The sequence below is a fragment of the Linepithema humile genome, chromosome 6, assembly GCF_040581485.1.
Source record: "Linepithema humile isolate Giens D197 chromosome 6, Lhum_UNIL_v1.0, whole genome shotgun sequence".
NCBI lineage: Eukaryota > Metazoa > Arthropoda > Insecta > Hymenoptera > Formicidae > Linepithema > Linepithema humile.
Window position 1 is genome coordinate 21,844,065 of NC_090133.1, and position 27,155 is coordinate 21,871,219.

Below are 27,155 nucleotides of genomic sequence, written 5' to 3' on the forward strand. Positions count from 1 at the left end.
GTCGAAGATTTAAAAAAGAAAAAAATGTGCTCGTTTCGCAGAAACGAGATTTGAGGATGTGTCATCGAGGATATGTCAACGGACTGTGACGCGAAAGAACTGAAGGGAAGAGGCGTTTTTCTCAGGCATTCGATTCGTTATATGAGTGATTTAAATGTTGTTCTGAAGCGAGTGTGAACTATATTGAATCATACTATTAATAAATATTTTCAATCTTTTATGTGTGTTTTTTATGACCTCAATCCGGGAATTTAATTGTTACACCGTGTATAACAATATTTTTAACATTCCATACTTATCTTCTTAAATATCTTCATAATAAAATTAAACTTATTAAAATAAAGTTTCCTTCAAAAATTAAATGACAAATAATACAAATTTACAAGAACTATAAGTACTTCAATAAAAAAAAAATACTTGAAATTTCACGAGAAATAATGTTACTTGTCCACTTTCTAATAATTTTTTTACAGCAAATAATTAAAGTAAACTAGTCGCAAGCTGATTTTTACTTGTAATATCTTTAAGAGAAAGCGCCAAGAATAATGAAGCATCAAGAAGCAAATTATGTGATCAATATCTGTATTCCCACCCCTCTAAATTCATGAATTTCGTGTCGCACAAAGATCGGTATGTGGAAAGAAAATGGGATGGGCAGGGGAAACCCGACGCGTGATTGCCAAAACTTCGAGCAGCGACACCAATCTACTGAGTCGAAACTATTTCGGCACGGTCGGTCCACAGCGCGGAGGCGCAACGATTTCGAATGTGATGACCTTGGCCGAAGGGTATTACGCCCGCAGTCCATCGCTGCCGAGAAGATACCTTTCCCCTCCCGCAGACGGTCACTTGCGCTAAGCGACCTTGACTGAGCGCAGCGCGGGCTTCCCAGACGATCACCTGCGGCCTCATGGTGCAGCCCCTCCTCGCGTTCTCGCGTGCGGCTTGAAGCCCCACTTAAGTTAGCCAATACTTAAGCCGTGGGCCCAACGCGGCGCGGACTATTCCCGCAGCATCAACCATTGGACCCGTAAGCTCACGTCCGCATCGGCACGTTGGACACGCGTGTGACACAATTTATTCTACATAATCGGGACTGATACTGTGCCATTAACTTCACGACGAGCGCGTATATCGCGGGAGTTTATGTAGCATCCGAAAAACGTGTTTCAACCCCGCGGCAGCGATCGGACAGTGAGACGAGAGCCTCTCTTCGAGCTTTCGCGACCCTTCGCCGCATCGAAGGGAATTCCTTCGTTTTTAGAGATCCACCGGTATTCCATTAACCATCGGCGGGACGTTGATCGAAGGGAAGTGTGCGAGAGAGTCAAGCGAGCGAGTCTCGGATGGTCTGTTTGACGGATAGCTTGGTTTGATGCGAGCCTGAATCGCGCAATCGGTGATTCTGGTGACACGAAGCCCGAGGAGGCAGAGCAGGGAGTAGTGAAGTGCAATAGTGCCGAACCAGCCTCTGAGCGTGAACGGAAGGTAAGCACAAAACTATTTGGAAATTACGGGGAGGTGAGCGAAACGTATCGCGCGAGAGTTAGAGTTGTCGATCGATCGAAACTGAATTTCCGTTGCGAGAAATCGGGTCGATTCCTTAAACGGATCGACGCGCACGACCTGCAAAAACCTTGTGCGAAAATGCACCTATATGACGTCGAGTTCAAAAGTAAAAAGTACAAAACAATTTGATCGAGGAACGTGAAAAGGTGAATAGAAAAGATAAATTCCTTGTCAGAAAGATATTTTTTCTTTTGTGTCATCTCTTTCGAGTGAAAATCATCTACCATTCTATCTACGTAGCTAACATCAGACATTTGAAGTAGTAAAGCAATACGCTAGTGTCCAACGAAGAATTAATATTCCAAAGCGTGCAGGGATCAGCTGGGTTCCTTGACTCAAAAGCAAGAAGAGCTGTAACTTCTGGTGTTTAACTCTCAGTTTAATAAAATGGTGATGTATAGCACCAAATTAAAATAATTAAGATCAATCTATTATGATTTAACAAAAGAATATTAAACAAATGGATGGAAACAAACTAATTGCTTTTTTTAAACATGATTAATCAAGTAAATATAATTCAGGTTTCTAATATTTAAAGGATGAAAGTTTGTGTTAATATAACATTGTCATTTTATATAAATCTTTGCAAAATTATAAACTAAATTGCCAACTTGTAAAACAGCTAGATGCATCCTAGACTTGCCGCTAAATTTCTTTTCGATCTATAATATATATTTATAAAGATGGTTAAGTCTATGTATGAATGCACATAATTGATATTTTTTCTTTTCGTTATTTATAATATATTAAATAATAAAGTTTCTTAAATGCGTGATATTCATGAAGCAAACTGTGTGATCAATGAAAAAACTATATATGATTACGCTCAAATCCTGTTTGCATTTTACACGTGCATATTCGAGTTTGTTAGTATGCTAATGTTATGTATAAATGTTACATCTTAATTCTAATTGCATATTTTATTCATCAATATATATGTATTTTATTTAATCTAGAGATTTGTCGTATTAATTTTCATTTTAACGAGCTTTGGAAAATAAAACCAATTATTTTACTTACAAAGATTTTTTCAGCAAAAATATTAAAAACAATAAAAAATATATAGGATATTTTAAAATTATTAATAATTATGTTATATGTACTAGCAACACGTGCTATTATACCAGTTATCATATTTTAATATATACAACTGCTGAAAACGAGTTTAAAATGGTTCGCGAATTCGCATTCGCGAATTTCATATAAAATATAGAAAATTTTTCGAAAGTAATCACGTGCCTATTATCTAAATCATGTCCTGCTCAACTCGTGTCAATAAAGTGGAACAAGCAAATTATCTTTGATGTGCGGCTGCATCACAGTTTCACTGTGTCATATGCAAATGTTTTTCCACTATAGAGTCCACTCCACAGAATAGAGTCTTCGAAAATAAGGACAACATTGCATTAACCATTTTTAATAAAAAAAAAATTCCCAAATTATGCTGTAATAATTTCAAAAATTATTATACCAAAAGTGGATCAAATTTCGTATATTTCAAAAATTTTTCGTATATATAATATATAATACTCCTTAACCTAAACAAGCAAAATAAATTTTTATCAAACGTTATTTTAAAAATATAAATACGCATATGATAAAATAATAAAACAATAAAAATAAAATATATATTGAGCACATTTTAAAAACGTTAAATTAATTTTTTCCACAAAATATATTACTATATTTATTTATGCATTTTTTATTTCAATTTTATACAAAAAAAATATTAAAAATGCATAGGTCTCAGAAATTTTATTATAGAAAAATATTGCAACAATATTGAAAAAATTAAATGAAAGCGTTAAATGAAAGCAGGTTATTAATTTCGTTTCTTTTACGTGCATTCAGACTACGTAAATTCTCGAAAGTTCATCCGCATTTCATAATCAAAATATTTCATCATGTGAAGTACAACATAATTACTACTGGCTGGTTAGAAACGCGCATTGCAATTATTTTAACTTGAGATGCCTAATCTTGTATGCTATCATGAGTATTGTATCATACAATTTGTATGTATGTCATATGTTTCGGCAGAAAACAGAAAGATTCATTCATGTGTTCATCAGCACAAACTTCATAGAAACTTCTTTCGCTACGCAAAAATCTGTACGCTATCGTGCACGCGCGGATTCTCGCTTTGCATGGTCAACTACCTATCTTAATGTAACCCTCGTATATGTGTTCAGGTACGTGAAATGCGTTACGTTACATAATCTCGAAACACACCGTAATATTCGGCACAAGGTCGCTGGATCGTTTTCGAACCACTTTCTTAGCGCGTCATGATTTCGCGTATTCGAGCAAAATATTCAGCTCTTTCGAAGATAGCAGACATGAGTGCATATTTATCAACGCATCATGCAAAAAGTCCGGCAAGCTTGTTGCAGAACTAGCAGAACTGTTGAGTGAAAGATGTGTAGTGCCAGAGTTTGTTGGATGTGAAAAGTACACAGAAAAACATAAATAAAAATTTTCGCTTTTAAATATATTTATCTGAATCAAATCCAAAATAGCGACACATTTTCAGTATAAAATATGGGAAAAATTAAATCATCTGATTAACAGTTAATAAATGATGTAATTTGTACTATAATACTTCCATTAAATGCATGAGTCGCGATATCTAGAGAATCTGAAGAATTATGCATTAATATGCACATGCTGTTATTGCCTTCCGTGAATTAATTTAATAAAAAGAAAAAAATTTATCTCAAAGAGAGAGGGGAGGGGGGGAGGGAGACATTCATGATATTGTAAATAGCAATTTAATATGATAATTAAACGTGACGTAATTGTAAATGACTTATAATTATTGTTTTCTAACGTATCGTGCGACATACGATATACACACTTTTTCTGACGATAAATTACGGGAATTTTTCTATTGTTAAAGTAAACGGAAATATTAAGATATTGTTAAAATAAACGATTAAGACTGTTAGTCGAAAAATGATTTTTTTAATTATATCACGCATTTTTCTCAAAGAAAAATTAAATTATAAGAATAATCGCAATGTTATTATTTATAGTTATCCTAATTTATTAAAAAATAAATGCAAGTAAATCGGGTTAATTTTTAAAACTACTATGAAGTGTTTAGAAACAATCTACTTCGCTCGCCGATACGATTCATCTATATTTCATGCTCACATAATTAATAATTCATTCATAAAACAGGAAACTCAACCGCAACTACAAGTAAATCGCAAAGTGTGAATACTCGTTACACATTTAAATACACATTATTCGAGCTCGTTAGCGTTAATAGCATTTTTGATATTTTAATTTTAAAATATTTTGTTAAACCAATTTAATTAAATGAGAAGATAAAATAAAAACGAGGCCTAATTAAAATGAGGCGCTTCATTAATTTCCACCTAGATGACTAATCATTATGACGCAGAAAGTGTTAAAGCAAGAGAAAATATACATTTCGCATTTACACGAGAGATTAACATATGACTTCATGACACAACACGCCTCCTTAGAGACAGTTTACGCTAGTCAAGGCTGAGATCTTTCCAACGGAGGCTAAGGGAATTTCGAAAGAACGGTAACGCACCGTTGCTCTTATCTAAATCGAGGACGTTAAAACGTAGACTTAAGAATTGCACACTATCACTTTCGCGTTGCCGACGATAACGACGCATTCATCGTGCGTTACCGCCTGATTCATGTTTTTTCATTAGTTGACACAGCAATATTCGATTTATGTTTAACGACGCTAGTATTTGATCTAGCCTGAAGAATCCACAATGCAAAAGCAAAAATTTTCATAAAACATACACCAGCTATTCCATATAGAATTGGAAATATACAGATACATACGTATATTATTTTCTCTTTCAGTCAACAAAAATGCAACTATCGTGAAACAAACTTCTCGTTCTTATTTTCTTTCAATTTACGTATAATTTGTTTCCCAATCTGCAAAAACTCATCCTCTTCACAAGCGAATAGTACAAACTTGCCGAATCTATGTTGCATATCTCAATGTTGCAATAACATTAGACGAAAAACATGCTTTCACATAGAACAAGAACCCAATTTTTACGTTTCGCTGCTCGACGCATCGACGTAAAACGTAAGAGCGTTCAATTGGAAATTGCGACCTCGCAATTAAGTTTCCTAAAAGTTTTCTTCGACCGACTGACAAAAAAAATGGAATTACGAAGGAACCAGTATGGTAAACAGTTTTACTGGTTTAATTGTATTTTGCTGCTTATCGATAGCTGAAGACAAAATCGTCGCAGGAGCAGCGATTAACTCCGATCGTAAATTTCGGGGAAAAAGGACGAGTGCGCGATGTTGCAAGACGTTCCGACTTATCTACTTTCCTCATAAAAGAGAAACTGGCTGTGATCGATCGTCAGATTTTCTTGTCAGATTTCCAAGAGAAATGCTGCTTAACACTCGAGAAGCGATGCGGAATATTATGTGGCGGATAAAGCAAGCTTGACGTGTGAGTGATTGTTCGATTTGAATAACGAACATCTGTAATAGATTAATAACGCGATATCTTGTGTCATGTGCTATTATTATGATACAATTTCTTTCTTATTTCCAGGTCAGATTGAAATGTATAGAAATTCGTATTGTGTTATCGGGTCAATCAAAATAATCGCGCAAAAAAAAACAAATATAGTAATAAAATTCTTCATCAATGAAATAATCGTCACAAAATTGTCAAATATATTTTTCACTTTCTCTCATTTTTTATCCTTTTTCTCCTTTTCTCTTTAATCCTTCTTTTTCTTTATTCATAAATTTTACAATCATTAAAAAATAATTATTGCTCGGATCATTAGAAAATATTATAATATTGTCCCCATATTTCATATTTAGCTGTCTTATCTCTCAATGACATTATTATATACTCCGACTTATCTTAATTTTGCTACAATTTTATATTTCCTCGTCACAAATATAAAAATTAAATATCATAATTACATACTTCAGGTTAATAAAATATATACCTAATCATTTATTTATACTTAGCATCTCATTGATGTGATCGTAAATTTGCCGCTTCCACCAAAGCATTTCTAAATAACTAACGTTATGCGAAAATGATGAAAACAGTTCTAAAAATTCAATCCATTTAGATCGCGCGAGAACATTAAAAATTTGCGGATAATTCTTTTTTTTATTCCGTGGGAAAAACAATGATATTAAATAATAAATTATACAATAATATTAATAAATATAATACATCGAGTAAGAACCTGTTCTACAGTACAGAACATTCATTTCTGTGTTGCATAAACAGTGCACGAAGAGTGACCGCTAAAAAAGAATTAATAATAGCAGTGAGAATTATTGAAGAGAGCCGTTACACTAACAATAAGTGTGAAAGAGACAAGCATTTGGTGAATAAGAAGCAAAATGATAGATTGTAATCTGCAGTAATCAGAAGTAAAAATATATACAATCTTTCCTTTTATAATATTTATTAACTTTAATAACCATAATAAATTGCTTCATAAAATCGCATTACCTTGTTAAAGTAATTGTAGAGAAAAAGTGTGTCTCTCTTATGAAAAGAAGTGGAAAATGGATCAATCCAATATAAATCTAATAGAATTATCAAATTTTTTCTCTATCTTGAAAACTAAATAAATATAATATCATAAATAAATAAATATAATATCATCATTATATAGAACAACATTCACAAGCTCAAGGAATGCAGCAAGTAATTTTAGACATGCTCCAGTAAGAATATTTTTTCACACTCGACTCGATAATTAATGGATTCTAAAGTAGTATCTAAAATAGAATCTGAAAGTAAAAAATAAATATAATGCGATAAAAACTCATCGGTGATAAAAACTTATCGACACAAGAATAAGATGCAAAGATCAGTGAACGCGTATTAATAGCTCAAATAGCGTCAACTAACACACTCCTCTTTGATTAATAATATTAACTTGGAGATAAAAAAACGGACAAAAATTGTCTAACACTAAAGTACAATATTCTATATTTTATTCAACAATCTTCAATAATAATATACTTCTTCGTAAGTTAATTTCTCAGAAAAAAAACTTTAAAAAAGTAACAATCTCTTATCGTAAAATTATTTTATCTAGATAAAAAAATAAAGTTTGTGTGATTAATTTTATAGAGACATTTAACATCAAGCAATTGTAAAAAACAATGTTAAATAATACTATTATAAAATACTAAGATTTTAATGTTACAGAAAAAGACAACAGGAATCATGAAATCAATCAGCGAAATGGACAGTGGAAAGTAGAATTGTTACATAAAAACTGCTATAAAAATCGCAGTTGTAGCACTTGTAACACGTACTTATGGTGCTCTGACGTTTTTAGTGCGGATGTACTTTCTTAACACATTTGTAATTCGGTCAATATGCCGCATCGACCGCGATTCCTTAATTTCTTAATTTCCCGATTACAGTCGAAACCACAGTTCCGATTGTTTTGTAAAAGCTGACAGTGGAATTGCTTGTAGCAAGTTCCATTTTGATCGATCAACGATCAATAATTCATAATGCGTTACGCGCGCGTGAGTAAAAAGGATGACGCGGAGAAATAACGCGCTTTTCGCCGGCCGAGAAATCGCAAAATATGAAAGAGAAGGATGATGGATACTTTATAATGCAAATTAACATATATTTAACATACTTTTAAACACATATTTCACTCACATTTATGATACATATGCCAGAGGAACAATATCTCTTGTAACATTTACAAGACAAATGTAGAATGCAAATTTGGGATAAATTTGATAAAAAATGATATGACAACGCGATAAGCTCTTATCACTTCAAACTAAAGTATTGTAAATACTCTCTCGATGCGATTAACAGGTTGATCGGTAATTAACCGGACGACCCACTTACCCACTAAACTCGAAGAAGGCATCCATCCGTCGTGGCCGCGCGTCATCGTCATCGGAATTCTCTCTCATTGAGAGAACCCGCCGGCGGATGATGATACCGGCTACACGACGTTTCTCTTTCTCCCTCTTCCTGCCACCTTTTCCCGATCCCACCCTCCTTATCTCGCACTCTCGCGGTCGCGCGAAACTTTCTCTGTATAGCGAGTACCGTTTAGCTCGCATCATCTGCGACCGGCGCCGGGATGAAACGTTCACCGTTAACCGCGTGGAACGAGATTCATGTTTCGCATCGAAGAACACTCATGCTATTAACCTTGATGGACTTAATCATCGATATCTCTCCGAAAGCTAATCGAATCTAGTAGCACTACAACGATCGATTATCAGATCGGTTAAATTAAGATGATTAGATGAATGAAGATAATCAAACAAAGAACACAGCCCAAAACTGTATTTCAAAAATAAATCTTTCAAAGTTTCATTTCTGTTTTACATAACAACAAAGATTTATTTCGCGGTCTAAAAGTGGGTTTTCCGTTTAATTAATCGTAATTAATAAATACGCAATAAATAAATATAAATCATTTACCTAATTTAGTAATTTTACGGCTTTGTGAACAGTCCAGACAAAGAATGAAAGATAATTTATGATGATTTAAATGAGAAGCGTATACATTAGTGAGCTTTTGTCCGTGAACGCACGCCTACGCCGCGCGAATAAATTCATTAAACTCCGAAGCCACAACGGAAGATTCGCATGTGATACTTTCACTTAAGTAACGCAGAAATATTTGTAGAAACTTAGATCGTTAACCCAGATTCTCGGGTAAACAGTATGCAATGCGTTTTTGCGTAAGTCTAATCCAACAACATTGACATCGCCGGCATAATAGATCCATTTAATAACACGCATCCGGAGTTAGCGCGGCGTTCACGTTTCGCGTTGTGGCACGATAGCGAAAAGGCCGCGCGCGGGCGATGTGTTTCCGTTTCGAGAACTGCATTCGCGCGTACGCAACGCACGTAGACACGGCCGTAAAACGAGATTGTAAGAACCGGCCGCGTAAAAAAATTGTAGGAAAATGAAGGAAAGAAAAGGCGAAGGGTCTTTGCAACGACATTGAGCAACCTTCGGTCGTGAAACCCCGTTACTTTAGTTATCGCTATCGGCAGAACTGCAATATCAATTACGCAAACTCCCGGCTGGCCTTAGAACGGCCGGCGATGACTAAATCCCGACTCGTTTAGTTTTCTGGTCTACTTGCTGCGCTCATCCCCCGTAGCTACGAGAATTTATGAGCGCATTTCGACGATCGCGTGCACGAGTTCTGTATGGCGCGATCGTTGTGATAATACACTATGTAATTCCCTGTCCATATAATTCAAGAAAATTCTACCACGTGCGGTTCATCGTCGAAAAAAAAATATTTGAATAATAGCTTATGCTTATATTACGTCGGAAGTTTCAATAACGTTCCAGACTCATCAAAAATTGGAAGAAATGTAAAAGCATCGTAGACAACAATGTGAAAAGATCGTAAAGATTAGCTTAATGAAAGTTAATTTTTCAGCTCGTTAGATCAGCTTCTTTGAAAATAGATTTTTCAGAAGTTTTGCAACTAGCAAATGAGTTTGATAATTTCCACAAGTACCATTAATGTTATGCAAGAAAATGTTCCTTAAAAAATTCTAATTACTCGAATGTAACTACATTACGGCGACGGAAGTGACAAGTAAATATGACAAATCATACAGACATTGTCGCGTCCTTTCTATGCGTTCTCATGCTATTTCTCTAAAACCACGTTTTAAAAATGATAATGCGCAACGTTTACCGAGATGCGACGATTGCATCAGCAAATGCGGAAGTCATGCACAATCGACTGTTACAAATCGCAAAGATGTTGTCGCGACTGTTCTTCCCAATTTGACGAGCCGGCGTCACCAAGTGTGTCACAGTAAAAAAAAAGCGCCGGGAAAAGTCACCGAAAGGTAATTACGCGAAGTGTAAATCGGGCGCGGAAGAGAAAATTGATTGCGATGAAAACGATTTGGGCGATTACATCGTCTTACGAGGACAAACTGTTTTCAGCATCGTCACACGCCGTCGTCGGTTTGTTATGCAGCAAAAATTCGCACGACTCATCGTTGATAATACGACCGACATCGTCCAGGAAAGTGTTCGTAATCTAATAACCGTACAATGTGTAAGATTACGAAATAGATTTCTTTCGCGAGAAAGTGTCATTTGTGAATTAGTGCTGTCCACCGACAACAATCACGATAGTAACAGTGACAAGCTCTAAATCTCGCGAAGTGTTACGGAGACAAGGTGCAGAACATCTTGACAGACAACATATAATTATCATTTACATCATGACTGTTCAGCGATTATGCAAGAGACATATCGAAGAGATTATCAAATGTTCCCAAGTGATTACGTGTGTATATTTGCGGTAAAATCCACTGAATGCGAGTTTATTCCACTCGTTGATCTTTCCTCGTCATTTTGCTTTGAGAAGTGCAGATCATTATTACAATCAAATAAACAATTAAAAATTGTTTTCATTGAAAAACATTTGAAGTAAATGATAAAAATGAATATTTTTTACATCTCGCTATAGTCTTCATAAAAAATAAACTAATATTGTTAAATAAGCTAAATTGTTTTGCTTATGTTACTTTTATTGATTAATAACATAATTTACATTTGAACTAAAATTGGTTAAAATTTAAAGCTATTTAAATCGCGAATCGAAAAAGTCTTTAAAATTTATCGAATTTCACCAGTTTTTTAAACAACTGCAAAAAAATAATTTGTTTCAATATATATATATATATATATTGCAAAAATAAATGTATATAAATATATATAAATAATAGTTATTTAGTAATTTATCAAAATATATAAAAACATACATAAATTACACATTTTTGACGTCAAACATCACTTGACTACTAATGTTTTTTGTTAACCAAATTGCTTTCGTTGTAAAATTTGATACTGCAATAAAGCATAAAATTTAATGATTCAAAAATAATATTTATGATGAATACTAAGATCGAAGAGTTAATCTGTTGGCGGCTATTAATCTGCATCTGGCATTAGAATCATATCGTTCGAAAGTTTAAGTATTTAGAACCATCCAATCGAGAAATCATTAGAAATCAGCATTAGTTAATCTCTGCCACCGGATGACGATGATACGTGGGATTTAATACAAAATAGAATCATACGTACACCTGTCGCTTGAGTGACGAGATATAAATTAAAATCTGATAAATGTATTACATATATGTGCTATTTTCACACATATATATCGTTTTCAATAAATTAAATATATATATATATATATATATATATATATATATATATATATACATATATATATATATATATGTATATATATTATATATTTGTATATGTTGCTATAAAACAATATGTTGTAAGATGTTATTTTTCTCATAGTTATTATTCAAAAAGTTTTTTCCTCTTCAAAAATTCACTTCAAAAATATCTTTCTCTTTGTGAGTGCATGTGTTACATAAAATACCGGATTCGATATTAAATAAGTAACATAGTAATTAAATGAGCTAGTAATAATTTACTAGAGCATGTAACATTCGTAATTATAAGCTGTTCGTTTCCTACAACAAGCGCTCGAAGGTTCATCCATAATTTAACTTCGTGTTGCGTACAGTGGCGTTGTATTCGCAACTCCTTGACATTATTGCGTTCACTCGAAGAACAAAGACACAATGATTTATTAGACCGTAGAAAACGATGAGTAAGTAGAGAGAAAGACCGTGCAAAAAGGAAAATGTAAAGGGGTGATGGGAGGAGCAGAAGGACGAAGGGAAGGAGACCGGTTCACATCCGCGCATAATGTCGCAGCGAAAGCGCGACACGACAACGATGACACCGCGATAACGCCGGTATTCTTAACGATATTCTCGACGAACTTCCTGACCCGTTGCGTTCTACGTCAAAGTTTGCTTTGATCGATGATTAGAATTGCACATATGTGTAATTGAGCAAAAAGAGTTAACCGCGCATCTAACCCGATTGCGAAATTGCATCGTATCGGAAACTGCAACTCAATCAGCCCGATATATGTAGCTCTTTGACAATACATATATACAGAAAAAAATACATTTATAAAAATAAATATTAATTTTTTAAATAATTTATTGTTCTCTCTGTGCAGAACGGTGGCCTCCAAGTCTAATGAAAATGTATAATTCGAGTAACTTTAAAAAAAATTTATGTACAAAATTTTATATATTTTATTACATGTATATTGCATGTGTATATAGAAAAGTATATTTGTTGCCTTTAAAAACTATAATCTTTTTACAAAGCGCTGAAGATGTAAAAAAAGCTAACTCGGTTTGGGTTATCCCAAACAAGCCTTTTTTTCCACGAGCAAACAAAAAATCGCTTTCGCTTTACGAATGCGGATTAGGCTATATCCAGCAAACCGGATCTAGCCGGATATGTAGAACCCTGAAATTCTGTGAGGCATTGCTGAAACAATAACCTTTGCACCGTCACACAAAAAACAATATTTAAAATAATAATAAATAAAGAAAATGTGATTTGCTGTACGTTATGAACCTTTCATATTTTCCGATCATAAGAAATGATAACGATTAATATGTATGTGTTAATAATAGTAAAGAAAATTTTTAATTTTTACTTTTATTAACTGTGCAAATATTTTTAAAAAATATGAAGAATATGTGCGCAAAAATAATAGAATTTTTCTTTGTCGATCATCGTTCTATAATTTCATTAATTTCTCGATTGAATTAAATATATTTCTAAAATACAATGAATTAATACAAATGCATTATTCATGCTAGTTTGTATTTTTAGAAATGGCATCGGCGGCAGCGGAATTGGTGGCGGAGAGAGAGCTGGAGTTACGAATCGAGATGACAGACTCGAACAGGACCTTCGTAGGTGCACAAAGCCTCGTCAAGATGGCCCTGGACCAGTACACAGAGATCCTCACAACGGTCTCCGACCCACGTGTCAGCGATTGGCCGCTGATGGATTCACCTGTACCGACGATCCTTATGGTTCTCCTTTATCTGTACGGAGTTGTCATATTCGGGCCGCGTATGATGGCCAACAGAAAACCATATAAACTCAGGGGAATTCTCGTGACGTACAACGCGTTTCAAGTCGTTTTCTCGCTAGGGATGCTGTACGAGGTAAAGATCTCGAATTTTCGATACTATTGCACAACAAAATCGAACATTTGATAAAAACGTGTCATTCAACATATTTTTTTTCTTTTTCAAGAAAAGAAATAAAAGATGGGTTTCCAATTTGTCTTTAACACAAAATCAACTATTCAAATTTGATGAAAAAATTATTTTTCTTAATTTAAGAAAAGATTGAAAGAGAGAGATTGTTCAAGAGAACGAGTGAAAAAAAGTAAATGCCTAGATGAAACGGAAACCAAAAATCTAAAAGATAAATATTTTTTGAATATACAGAATCACCACTTGGCATAGACAAGCATTTGATAAAAATTCAGAATTTTTAGAAAAATTAAATGTTTTTACAAAATATCTAATTGATAAAAATCAATGTATCCTATTCAATTAAATTTAATCGGGAAATTATTTGCCTTAAGCGATCTGAAATCACTACATTTTAAAGAAATCCCTGAAGCAAGAAATTACATTAAAGAAATATTGAAGGAGATACCGTTAGATAAAGTAGATAAAATGCGATGATAGTCGAGATGAGAGGATAGGCAAAGATGCCTTCGATAAAAATGCGCACGAATTAGAAATCTGGTAATTTGCCATCGTACAATCCTTGGGCGGGAAAACACGCTGGCTGAGAACAGAGAGCAAGAGCGATAGAGAGAATAAGCGAGAGAAAACAAGAGAAAGAAATATTGTCTGTTTCTGTATGTGTATGTGTGAGGAGGAATGAGAGAGAGAGAGAGAGGGGGGGGGAGCGAAAAAGAGAGAGAAAGAGCTTAATCCGACCTTCCCAGTCACCCTTGACTTTCGCGTCTTCTTATAGCCATTATTAGGTACCTGCTATAGAATAGACGTGCACAACGTGCAAAGTTCATGAACGCCGACGATCCGTTGGGATCTAAGGACTCGGTTAGCAATTGCAGCCGATCGAGCAATCACTTCCACGTAATATAGGTCACGATGTAAGTATGTCGTCGAATAAATACGATGTATCCGAGATCGAAAAGGTTTTGAATCGCGAAGAAGTTGCGACTAAGTATAGAAGAGACTGACAGCCGTGAACGATCTTTGGTCGCGAGATCGGCGCGGCCAACAAAGTGTGACGGTGAAAGGAGATGATGAATGGAATACTTGGCATAATCGTTGACAAAAATCGAAGAAGAAACTTTGACCTAGAACTCGCTGATAATACCGCGCGGAATCAATGTGATCGGCCACCGTACGCGATCGGACAGAATAAGATATGCGTTAATTAAGTTGCGTCGGATCTTAATCGGATCTCGTGTACACACATTTGCAAATTACGCACGCACGTAAGTCGAGCGTATTACTAGGGAAAGTCAAAGAGTAAAAGAACTGTTTTAAAGAGTTTGGTTTCTCAAGTGTCCTTTTACTTTTTGATTTTCTCTAGTATGTAATAAGTATCTTACATCATTTGTTTTATACTATATTGCAATGTTTATGCAATTGTGCTCGCTAAAAAAGTCAAAAGTGACGCAAATGTCGACCTAGAGCACGCAAATTCAATGAATTAATCAAAGCGAGATTAAAGTCGCGTAAGAGAGAGACAGTCGTAAATTTTGCATAGTGTTTCCAATTAGTATTTTCCCTACGCGAACAATAAACAATTTATTTTGATTGTAATTAATTATCATTAATCAAATTAAATTATTCATTAATTGTTGAATTGTTTCAATTCATATATTCATTTGATTTTGGAATATCGCTATGAAAATAATTCTGTCGCTTTCAAAAATTTTCAATAATGCGATAAAAAAATTGAAAATTTTTTTTCTTAATTTTAAATAAAAATTCTACTTTAACTCTAAATAATAATTCTTGGTATCGAGCGTTAGAATTAATAAGAGTTTTGATAGTGAATTGATAGAAAGTATAAAAGCTTTCCAACTCCGGTATGCCAGAGCTGAGATTTCCGCTTCTTCATTAATAGCCTTGACCTACTACGGCATAACATGTTTAGCAAGTACCATTGGTAACTCTTTTGGATAAGTAAAATGTAATATCGTTCATTTTGTAATAATACAGTTTGAAAACTGACATTGCAGGCGCATATCATTAATTATTTTTTTGAATCTTTTAAATGTGACGAAAATATTGTACCAATTTGCTCAACATTTTACAGTATTATTTCTATTCTCGAGTTCTATTTTTGTCAATACATTTTTCGCAGCAGATTGTTTTCAAAGACTTGTTATTCCTGCATTCTGGTGCATAAAAAGAATAAAATTTAAAATAAATAAATACATAAAATTAAAAACTTAATAGTTTTGCAAATCTTATATGGCGATATAATGTATCTTTGTATGCGTTACTGCTACAGTTGTTAATTTCAAATAGTTAATACATATTGTAAGCAAAATTTCGATATCTACAACTTTAACAAACACATTAGGATATTTATTTTTGCGCTATTTTATGTACGTAACAATTTCAAGTGACAGGAAACATGCGTAAGGATACGTGACACGTATCCAGCAAAAGCGACGTACGACACATCTTGCTATTGCTCAATCGATCTATGTACCCGTACACGTTTCTTTAGAAGCGAAACATCCTGTTTTCGACTTTCCATAAAGTGCCGAGCCTCGTTTGCCGCTCCCCTGGCATGCGATCAAAAATACAAAGTAAGATGCCACACAGCAGGTCAGACAAGAAGCGATCTTCACGTGCAATGAGATAGATAATGATTAGTTGCATCCGCGCGAAAGTTTACTTTGCAGTGTCTAACTGTAGTCTTTGTTAGAGAGTCGATCTTGTGCCACAAGAATGTTTTTTATGCGCTCAAAATGGAATAAATTTACAAAGTGCCTTTGTCCGTCTAGCTATCCGGTAATTGTAGTTCATTTCAAAGCACAAAACCACAATAGCTCTTCTTCAAGCAAATAAAGCGGTCAAATAATGTGCTACGTATCATTAACGTCAAATGCGAGCAATTAGGCAGTCAAAAATGTGCTTTTAAAATTTGTCTAAACTTCACTGAAATTTTATAAAAAAGTTAACATAAAATAAAGAGCAATGTATGGTTCTGTAATAAAAAAATAGACAAAAAAAGGGCTATTAGAACCAAAATTTTTTTATACTTCGATATCTGCGCTTTGATTCTTGTAGCCCTTTTATTTTTTGATAAAATAAAAATTTTTTTAAAGTTGCATTTTCGTCAAAAATCTTAAAATTTTGCAAATATTGTCGAAATCATTTAAAATAATGAAGAAGCAAAAGCATGCTTAAAAAATGTTGTAAATGTTGTTTTCATAGATTTTAAAATTTCTCAAATATCGCCTAACTCGCTTAAAATAACGAATTACAGCAAATTGAATAAGAGTATGTTAAAAGCAATAAAAAGCGAACTAATAAATCTAAATGGAAAAAAATAAAAATTGATTGATTATGTAAATATCAGAGAATTATAGGATGAAATATGTAAGCATGTACGAAAATAGGATGAAATATGTAAGCATGTACGAAACGGAACATGTCGGCCTCAAAACACATACAGTAGTTTCTCCTAAGACCGATTTATGCCTAGTCATTTTTGCAGTGCAAAAGTTAAAAAAAAATATAATAGCTTCGAGACAGGCATTCACGGCCGAATAGAGAACACTAAATCATAGCGGAAGAATGATCTCATATTTATTTAGGTCACAATTATAGATAACAACTAGATATAAATTGTAGAAATAATATACCGAAGATATTTATAAAGCTGTAAACTATGCGTCACTGTTCTGCCGCTGATTACTTTATAAAGTGTGTTTCACTTTTGCCGTCATTAACGGCGAAAGCAGAATCGCCGTTTAGCGCGCGGCGAAATGAAACGAATGTTTGTTCGAACTGATGTTGTACGAAATTAAGTTTCGTTAGCTCCTTGGGTTTAAATATTTAAATTCCTGTAAATATTGCAGTAAGCAATTTGATTGATGAACGTAATCGATTATCTACAATGATTTACGAGTTTGCTGAATAATGAAAATTGCTTTGTCGAAACCAATTAACATATCTAATTAAATACTTTCTTGCAGCACTTAATGTCTGGATGGCTATTAGACTACAGTTACAAATGCCAACCGGTCGACTACTCTCACAATCCGTCCGCTCTGAGGATGGCAAATCTCTGTTGGTGGTACTTCATCAGCAAATTCACGGAATTCGCTGACACGGTATGACTCACTTTCATAAATGACGCACCTAAATCACCCAATCAATTATGCAAAAGATTGCAAATCAGCGAATTTTACAGACACCAAGCTCCTTATTGAAAAAACAGTGAAACATAAATATACACAATATGAATGATTCAACAAAGAAACATGTATTGAATACGATTGAACGTCTGTTTTAATAAGAAATCGCTAGAACATATGTGTAACATTGTAAATAAAAAATTATAAATAACGGAAGTATCAGATCTAATCTATAATAACGATAAATTAAAATGTCGTAATAAGCGACAAGTTCCTTCGATTTTTTTGCGAAAAAAAACAAAAAGTAAAACTTTTATCGAGGCGCATCATTTATGTGGAACAAGAATTGCACAGATAATGAAATTTACTTAACATTAACGGGTTTTCACAGTTTTTAACCACCTAATCAAGCACTGAAAATGATGAAATATCCTCTATGTAAACGACATCCGGTTTTTTATTCTGTTTTATCTCCGATATCAGTAAGATTTTTTGTACGTGTAAAATTACCCCGGAGGGGTTTAGAAGAGAAACAAAGTGTCACATCGACAGATGATAGAAAACTAAAATAAAAAGAAAAATAGTCATTTTTTATACTTCTTCATTATTCAATATTTCTTAATAAATAAGTGTAATCGTTAAAGCGTGTTAAACAAGATATAGTAAAAACAAAATGAACAAACAACGTTGCATCATTTATTTACGTTTTCGAAACTTAATTCGCAGAACTGATTTTCGCTCGAAAACTACGCAACCGGCCAAGAAAACTTTATTGCATATTTTTTATTAGCTACACCATAATCTAGAGCACACCCCATACTTGCGATAGGCATAAATACGCGCAATAAACGAAAGAAGTAATGAAGAAGTAAAAAAAGTGGAGAGTAGCTAGTTATTTTACGAGAATCGAATAATCACGTACCGAACGCTCGTATATCCCTGCTCGCGACGTAATATCCCTTAAGCAATCCGTTTACATCAACGTGAGCGAGTGCGAGCAGCGCCGAACTACTGTCGGCCACGCAATCGTGCGAGCGGATTAAAGGAACAGATAAGATTTAATCGACCAATCGCCACTCGTTCGTTAGATATCTTGGCCGAAATAAGCCGGCAATTCGCAAAGCTTATGCTTACTCACCCTCGCGAGAGAGAAAGTGTTTAGTAGCGCTTTCGACAGCGCGCGTGCAAAACTCAATCGAACGTAGGAAACGCGAAACGAATTTTTCATTCGTTGCTCAATTTTGACAGCGGTGCATGTTGCGACTATCGTGTACTCGGATAAAGAAAATTATAGTACACTTTTTATACGTAGATTTTATACGTAGATTTACAAGAGAGAGAGAACGAAAACTTGTAACTTGAATTTCACGTTGCTCACGATAATTACTCAACAATAATGAATAACACAAATCCATTCTCTGAAGATTAATACGCAAATGTTTATCAGTAAATTGGAAAAAATAAATAAATAACTTAAATTTTAAGAATTATATATAATAATTTTTTAATAAATAATTAACAAAAACATTTAACATTTCGACATATTCTCTGATAAAAGTATCCTGATGTTCCTATTTTAATTTCTAATTTTAGAGCTCTTCCTATTGCATAATAATTTTGTCTCCAATTCATTTAATGTACATTGTAATACGGAAAGCCACATGTTTTCCTACATAAATCATTGATCACAGAATTGAAATTCGAGAAAATAACCTGAGAAAATATCTAACATCTCGTCAATATTTCAGATATTTTTTGTATTACGCAAGAAGGACAGTCAAGTCACATTCCTACACTTGTACCATCATTCTCTAACACCCTTGGAGACGTGGATCTGCGTGAAATTTATCGCGGGCGGTCACGGCACCTTGGGCAATCTCATAAACAACGCGGTGCATGTGATCATGTATGCATACTACATGTTATCGGCCATGGGTCCGGAATATCAGAAGTACTTGTGGTGGAAGAAGCATTTGACTACCGTACAATTGGTGAGTAGGCAAATCCGGTTAACGATAAACCATTAAATTAATTACAGACTACTTATATACATTATTTGAAGAATTTAATATATATAGGAATTGAAATTTTAAAGCAAGCAAGAAAAAGTATGTGCAATCGTTATGACATATTTATATCAGAGAAAAAAATCTGAGATTAATAAAAAATACAAGAACCTTTTTTCATCTATCTAATTATAGACGTAAATTAGAAAAACAATTTACGACTAACAACAATTTTACATTCCAGAGCAAATTTAGGTAGAATTTGACACACAAAATTAGAAACAGGAGTCTGTTCGAAATTATAGATTGTTCAAATTGTACGCTTGAAATGAGCGAGAAAAATTGCTACTTTTCAAAAAGACGCTCTTAATAACTCTCGCCGTACAATATATAATTTAGCTCGATCCGATATCCTCCGGTATATACTTCGGGTGTATCGCACGCAAGAATGCTGGTTAAAATTCTGGGCGGGTATAGCGCAAAAATGCGACACATAATCCAATGTTTCGACCGTGCAGTAATAGCGGGTGATTTTTCCGCGTACGGATCAAACCGATTCATGATACCTTCTTCTTGCACAACGCAATTTCACGGCGAGCGGATGTTGAAAGTGAACGGATAGGATTACTGACCCATTGCGTGTGAGTGTGCACGTGTGTGTGGTGTATGTGTGCGTACGTAATTAAAAAGTTTGGAGGGTGCGCATCGATAGCATATGAAATATGCTAATTGGCTGCTGAGGCATGCCACTTTCCTCTTGCAAATCTACTTTTTAATTCGCCTTTTTTTTTGCAGTAATAATAACGTTTGGATAAGAACTAATAAAGTGTTGGTTACGATAATGCAAATTATTATATTCTAATTGAAGCGACGTATAATAAAGGCGGAAATATTTGATTGAATAATTGATTATCTAAAATAGACCTTTGCTTCGCCGTTAACTGCAGTTTACGACATACGGACCGTATGTTTACCGCTGTTTTTCTTGCCGGATGCCGCTTTACAAGTTTCAGCTTGAAATCCAAAACAGGTCTCGCCGCGAGTAGTATGAATTTCTCGTTACGACGGCCATGGTTATTTTAAATCATTGTGCATTTTTCGACCAACGCAACGAACTGAAAACTGCACCGAACACTGTTTCGGAACTTGCAACGTGACCTACAAAGCGATACGCAAGAAAACCTGTAACGAAGCATGTTGCGTAGGTGTAAACTTAATTGCCCAATATAGCATATTTCGCGCTCCTAGTTTGCAAATGTTGTTTACTCTTAAATAAAAAGTATTCCATCCAGATTGTAAGTGAGTGAAGAGAAAATGAGATTATAAAAATCACTTTGCTATCAGCATTCCATTAGATTCCATTCATTAAAAAATTGGTCCTAAAATATCTAAGCTTAAATTAATCTTCTTTAAAAATACACGTTTTTTCATTAATATTATTTGACACGTAAGTTACGAGATAAGGTTTATCCATTCCAATTATATATGACATAATATTACAAAGAGTACGCAAAAGTTTCCATCATTTTTAAAATAATTTTCTTTAGTAATATCTTGTAAATGAGACGTTAGCTTTAGTCAAAATATTTTTCAGCATTACCTACCACTTTTTGCCATATAAGATAAAAGAAGTTTTTGTTTTTGGAGCGATCTGTCTACACATGAGTGATGGAAACGTTTAATAACACGTCTGACAGCACATTCTGACTCTGAATTAATAAGATTCTGTATTTCTAGACGAAATCATGACGAAACGTTACATCGCGTTACATCGCAAGATGCAAGCTACGAGGTTAACACGCGGAGATGGACGGACAAAAGTATTTAACGAGACATTCGGGAGACCGACGAAGCTCATTCGTTCTCCACCCCGTAATGCGAGCCGAAACACGTCGGGACTCGAGATACCTCTAAAATTGACTTCGCCTACTAGAAAGAGGGCACGCTCGAAAAACTAACGGCGCGGTCACCCCGGACACGTTGCGCGATCACTCGCGCGGATTCTGGGCCATTGGCTATTGGTGCTCGTTAGATCGGCCGGTCCCCGGTCTCTATCTAGGCAAAATTTCATGCCGCGCGCGCGCGGGTAGGGGGTGAGGGAAAGTGAAAAGTACAACGCGTTGGGCAATTCGAGTCGACTAGACCTCGCTTCAGCCGGACTCGGCCGACCACGGTTGGCGGTGGCGCAACAATTTGGCATTCCGATATGCACACCGTACGGCATCGGTGTACCACCATCACCGTCATCACCACCACCATCGCCAACACCATCATCATCATCGCCACCACCGCCGCCGTCGTCGGCGTCGCCGTCCTTGTCGCCGTTACAACCGACGTCGCGAGCTAAGCTGCGAACCGGCTGCATACCTATCTGTGCCTCACCTATCTGTGCTCACCTATCCCAGTTGATCGCGCAAGACCATCGTTTTGCGACGTGCCGGCAGCAGTACAGGTGTATCTGTGACTCGCTTTTGTCCGCTTGCAACGCATTTCCCCCCCAGAGATTCCGGCGACAGGCGAAAACGGATAGATGAGGATTTAATGAACTGTGCGCGTGGAAAAAGCAGTTTCGTCGATTATGACGAAATTGCTTCAAAGCGAACGAAAGAATTTGTAAATGCGGAACTGTCTAACAGGACATAGTTTCTGAATCGATTACTGCATGCTAAAACATTTTAAAGGAATTTGCAATACGCAAGTGTCTAGATAGACAGTTCATCTCAATGAGTTTTCGTATCCAACGATAGTTCGCAAAATACGAAACGAAAAAAAGATTTTAAAAATGCAATAGAAACATTTAATCTCTTCATTCTATAATATATTTGATTTTTATTGATTTCTATAAAATAGCAAGTAATTTAGCTATTTTATAAAAATGATATAAAAGCAATTTATTTCATAAAAGTGGTAAAAGATTGGATTGCATAAAGAAAGATATTTTCATGATTTACTTGATAAATCTAATCAAGTAAAAAGTCTGGCATTTAAATAAGAAGTTTTAGCTGGTTATTCAGTCTAGAAGATTCTGCATACGCGCCGCAATATGCCAACCGCAAATGTTACATTGCACGTACATGGCATGTTGTACAAGTTGTAGAATATCGTCAAATATTTCAGCATCGTTTATAGACTAATGAAAGAATTTCGCACGTAGTGTTTTATTAACACTTAATCAAACGTTCATTGCCACAATAAAAAGAATTTTTTTTTCGATAAATCTAATAACGAGCGTCTGGCATTTAAATAAAAGATAATTAAAAGGTTTCACCAAGTTATCCAGTTTGCAAAATCCTGCATATACATATCGTACAATCACAAATGTCGAATTAGCAACAATTATATAAATTATTTTCATACAATTTAATCAACGATATTTATTCGTGGTTTTTAAAACTCTTGGAATAATATTTTCAAAATGTATTTTTAGAATAATTAATTCGTCAAGTAGAGTACGTTCACTCGTGAACATATTATACAAGCATTCACTTGCAAATCTTGTTTTATGTTCCTCGAGTGGAGATAAAATTAAAATAAGATACGAATCGATAATAAAGTACGCAGCTATTCATTTTGCACGGTAAAAATTTGCCCCGTATCTATCCATATTTTCTAAAAATTTGACAGGACGACTCGTCTCATTGAAAAGAATTTTTTTTTGTACATGTACGAATCTTCGATAATTTGAATGTAACAAAAAATATTTGTACAATATGAAGAGACGCGTTTTTGTACAGCCGATATTATTTTGTTCACGAATCGGTTTCCCGATTATTGCATGTTAAGAGCACGATGTGTATATGGTAGTAGATATGCGGACACTTATTGCCACATATCGTATATTGGCGTACTTTCTTTAAATCGCATAATGGATTCGGTCGCAACACAGAGTCGGACCAACCGCAATACGCAATACAGCTGTGCAAGAGATCTTTATAAAAGATATAAATACGAGACGTATCAAACATGACGAAACAGTTAAGAAAAATAACAGAAGCGACTAAGTACTATTTAATTTAAGTCATTAGAAAATTAATTGCTTTCTAAATTGCAAACTTTACGCATTTAAGTTCAACAATTTCAAACTCTTAGGTTCAGCATTTTTTGTCAACACATTAAAATATCTTATTTTTCCAAATAATATTTTACTCACCAGTTTGTAAAGTCATGCGTCCGCTAATCCCGCTGTTGCGTTAACTTTCAGGTGCAGTTCTTCGTGGTGTTTGTGCATAGCGCGCAGGCTCTCGTCTTTGATTGCGGTTATCCAAAACTGGTGGCGACCCTTCTGCTACTTCACTCGACGATCTTCATCGTGCTCTTCTCGGACTTTTACAGAACTGCTTATCGTAGAAAATTCACGAAGGAGCTCAAGGCTGAATAAAACACACGTGGGACACATGGAAGGGAAAACCTTCGTTCGGATGCCGAACAAAAAACACACACACATGTCGTGTATTTGTCCAAATGTGACTTCTAACACCAGCGATCTGACTTCGAAAGCCCGCCCTTACGCTCGTCAATATATCGAGAAAAAAATTATTACACAAAAAAAAAAATTCATAAAAATGCAGGCATCAGTAAACTATAATAGGAAATTCTAAGTAAGCGCGATAAAGATATCATAATTTTTCGTATACTCTAAAAGCGACGGGATTATCAAATCAAGTCGGCAAAGAGAAAGGTGTCTGTCCGCCGAAACAATTTATAATCCACGTGTATCGCAGCTAAAAAAGCGCAAGTGATGAAAAAGAGAAAGATTTAACGATGACAAGAGAAACTGATAAATGAAATAGAAGTGTCAGTCGGCCAATAGGCTAATGTTTGCACCGGACTCTCGTATCCGTTTAGTTGGAAAAATGTAATAAAAAAAATCTAGGATAAAATAGAAAAAGAGAAATATTATAAGAGTTGAAAATTCTTCTTTTTATACAACAAACGATGATCAAATGTGATTATTTTAAATCATTTTTCCAGACATAAACCATATTGGCTTTCGACACGTTGCGTTAGATCATCCCGATAGACAATCGAGGTCACAACGTTTCACTGGTGTCGAGCATAAATTGCTTCCGTAAGGAAGAGGGTTCTTATTTTCATTGTTACTCTCGATATCTTTCACACAGGACACTTCAGGTCCGCGCACACTTTGGACCGGCGCTTCTTAAACACCGGCCAATTTTTAAATGTCACCTTCATCATTTTTCGATTGGTCTCTATTGCTCAAGTTATTTTTTAATTTAGAGAAAACACATTTTACAACAAGCAAACACATGAATAAAACATAATAAATTATAATATTAAAGATATCTGGAATTTGAAGTCATAATATAGTCGATAAGCGCGAAGAGTGGTACGCGCACATGAGACGAAATAATAATAATAAAATGTGACTGGGAAAGTTACATTGGGCAATACGGAGTTAAAGAGCATTCTGCGTATGCCACATTAGAATATTGTGCCAAGTGTGGTCATGTTTCAGAAACTCGGAGTCGTCGTATATCGAGCATATACCAATCGGTCCTCAGTGTCGTAATTTACTTATCGCTTCATAAAAGTTACTACATTTCATCAATTCCATAGAATTAATGTAAATATAAAAGTAGTTAAACGCGCGCTTGTGGAGATGTCTCTAGTAAATTGCTAGAAAATTTCTTTCAATCCATGAATATAAACTGTAAAGTGTACTTTGAGAAATTATAACGCGAATGCTTTTGATCTGCAATATTGTTTTCTGTATATTTTTAATCTTGTGTGGAATCCTTTCGAAAACTAAAATCTCACTTTCGCAAGTGTTTCTATTCCATTGCGCTTACGAAAAAAATTATCACTATATTATATTTATTTTAATAATAAAAAAAAATTTCATTCTCACACAACACAAAAAATCCCAACCAAAGCATTTCACAGTGTAAATATCGTATGGTCTATTTGTTATCATATCAATATTTTGTGAATCTCCAACTTAATGCAGTTCTATTTATAATAATTTATTAATTACTAAATATTTATTGATTTGTAAAACGCAGTGTATTATTCCATATGGAATGAAGATACAGAATAAAGGATTTTCGGTTTGGAAACAGTATCAATATAGAATCAAGCGATAAAGAATGAAACAAATGTTATATATTCGATATACGCATGATTCAGAAAGCAGTCAACGTGAAGTATTAAATTAATAATTTGAGACTGTTTTATATGCGATATTATTTTGTATAATTTATAATCCTGAAGCCGATCAATGTAAATCGAAGAAAGATATGTCGTAGAATCTGAGAAACTTATACATATATACATATTTGCATTGTATTTAAACTGTAATCGGAAAACGCGACCGCTGCTCTCAGCATTGGCATGAGATTTCGTGCCGTGTGAGAAATCGAGCGATCGGGAAACTACACGCTCGCCAATGCTGAAGAGACTCTCGGTTATACCGCAATGCGGTACGGATAATGGGTAGCTCGTATCGTTGCACCGAGGATCTAGCCACCTAAGATCTAGCAGTAAAATCTAACGAGAATGCAAACGATAATTTACGTATTCGTATCAGCGATGCACTCGTAATAAATCCCGTCTATTGAACGAATCTTTGCGACTGGCGACTTACTATAAACTTGAAACAAACGGATCTTGCAACACGTACCGGAATTGCACATTTATACATAGAGGGAACTTTAAATCGCTGTAGGATATGTTACTTTATCGTCTCGATTCAGGTCGAATTTAGCATTCTAGGAGGCACGGAGAGGCGATACAAAAGTATATTTATTTGATTTAATAGGAAATCCCCCTCCCCCGACACATTATGCTAATATTTCACCACTACCGTTATTGTACTTCCGTGGAATTGCATAGCGAGAGACGCGAGATGACGAATACCGCGAGTAAGCGACCGGCCCGGCGCGGAGACACGGCCCGAGAGGATCCGCGGACTCGCACGTCCGTGGCGCTTTCTATTTTATTGATTCTCTCAATAAAGCTGCGCAGCTGTAAAGAGCGCGCATCCTGCGCGCGTAATAGGTCGCGAACGCTACGACAGACGTCCACCGAAGACGTCGCGGCGGATTCTTTTTCAAGGTTTAAAAATTGTAATCAATGATAAGTTATTAAGTCTCCACGTGAGACGCTAATTTTACCTCCAATCTTAGGATTGCAGATTGCTGTGTACGCTGGCCGCGCGTGCGCCATCTTGTATATATTGTATCTCTTTTCTTTTTTATAACAATAAATAAAATATTAACTATAGATCTTACGCTTATTTCGATTCTCTTATTTC

General features: G+C 34.9%; 2 protein-coding genes across 3 annotated transcripts in view; one reads left to right on the forward strand and one right to left on the reverse strand.

The window, feature by feature from the left end:
* Nucleotides 1-24,168, reverse strand: part of sit (stuck in traffic) — a 64,109-nt gene extending 39,941 nt beyond the window's left edge. The window contains exon 1 of one of the 2 annotated variants that reach the window (XM_012366280.2): nt 24,033-24,168. In XM_012366280.2, the coding sequence (XP_012221703.2) occupies nt 24,033-24,048 (16 nt within the window). In that variant the 5' untranslated portion in view covers nt 24,049-24,168. Of the gene's footprint in view, nt 1-18,798; nt 18,898-24,032 lie in introns of those variants that run through there. The other variant, XM_012366282.2, reaches the window with a different exon arrangement.
* LOC105671813 (very long chain fatty acid elongase AAEL008004-like) lies at nt 931-27,124 on the forward strand. The gene is made up of 5 exons (XM_012366279.2): nt 931-1,488; nt 13,328-13,668; nt 17,715-17,852; nt 19,625-19,867; nt 24,084-27,124. The coding sequence occupies exons 2-5, from the start codon at nt 13,330-13,332 to the stop codon at nt 24,258-24,260; spliced, it is 897 nt and encodes a 298-aa protein (XP_012221702.1). The 5' UTR covers nt 931-1,488; nt 13,328-13,329; the 3' UTR covers nt 24,261-27,124.
* The last annotated feature ends 31 nt before the right edge of the window (nt 27,125-27,155 follow it).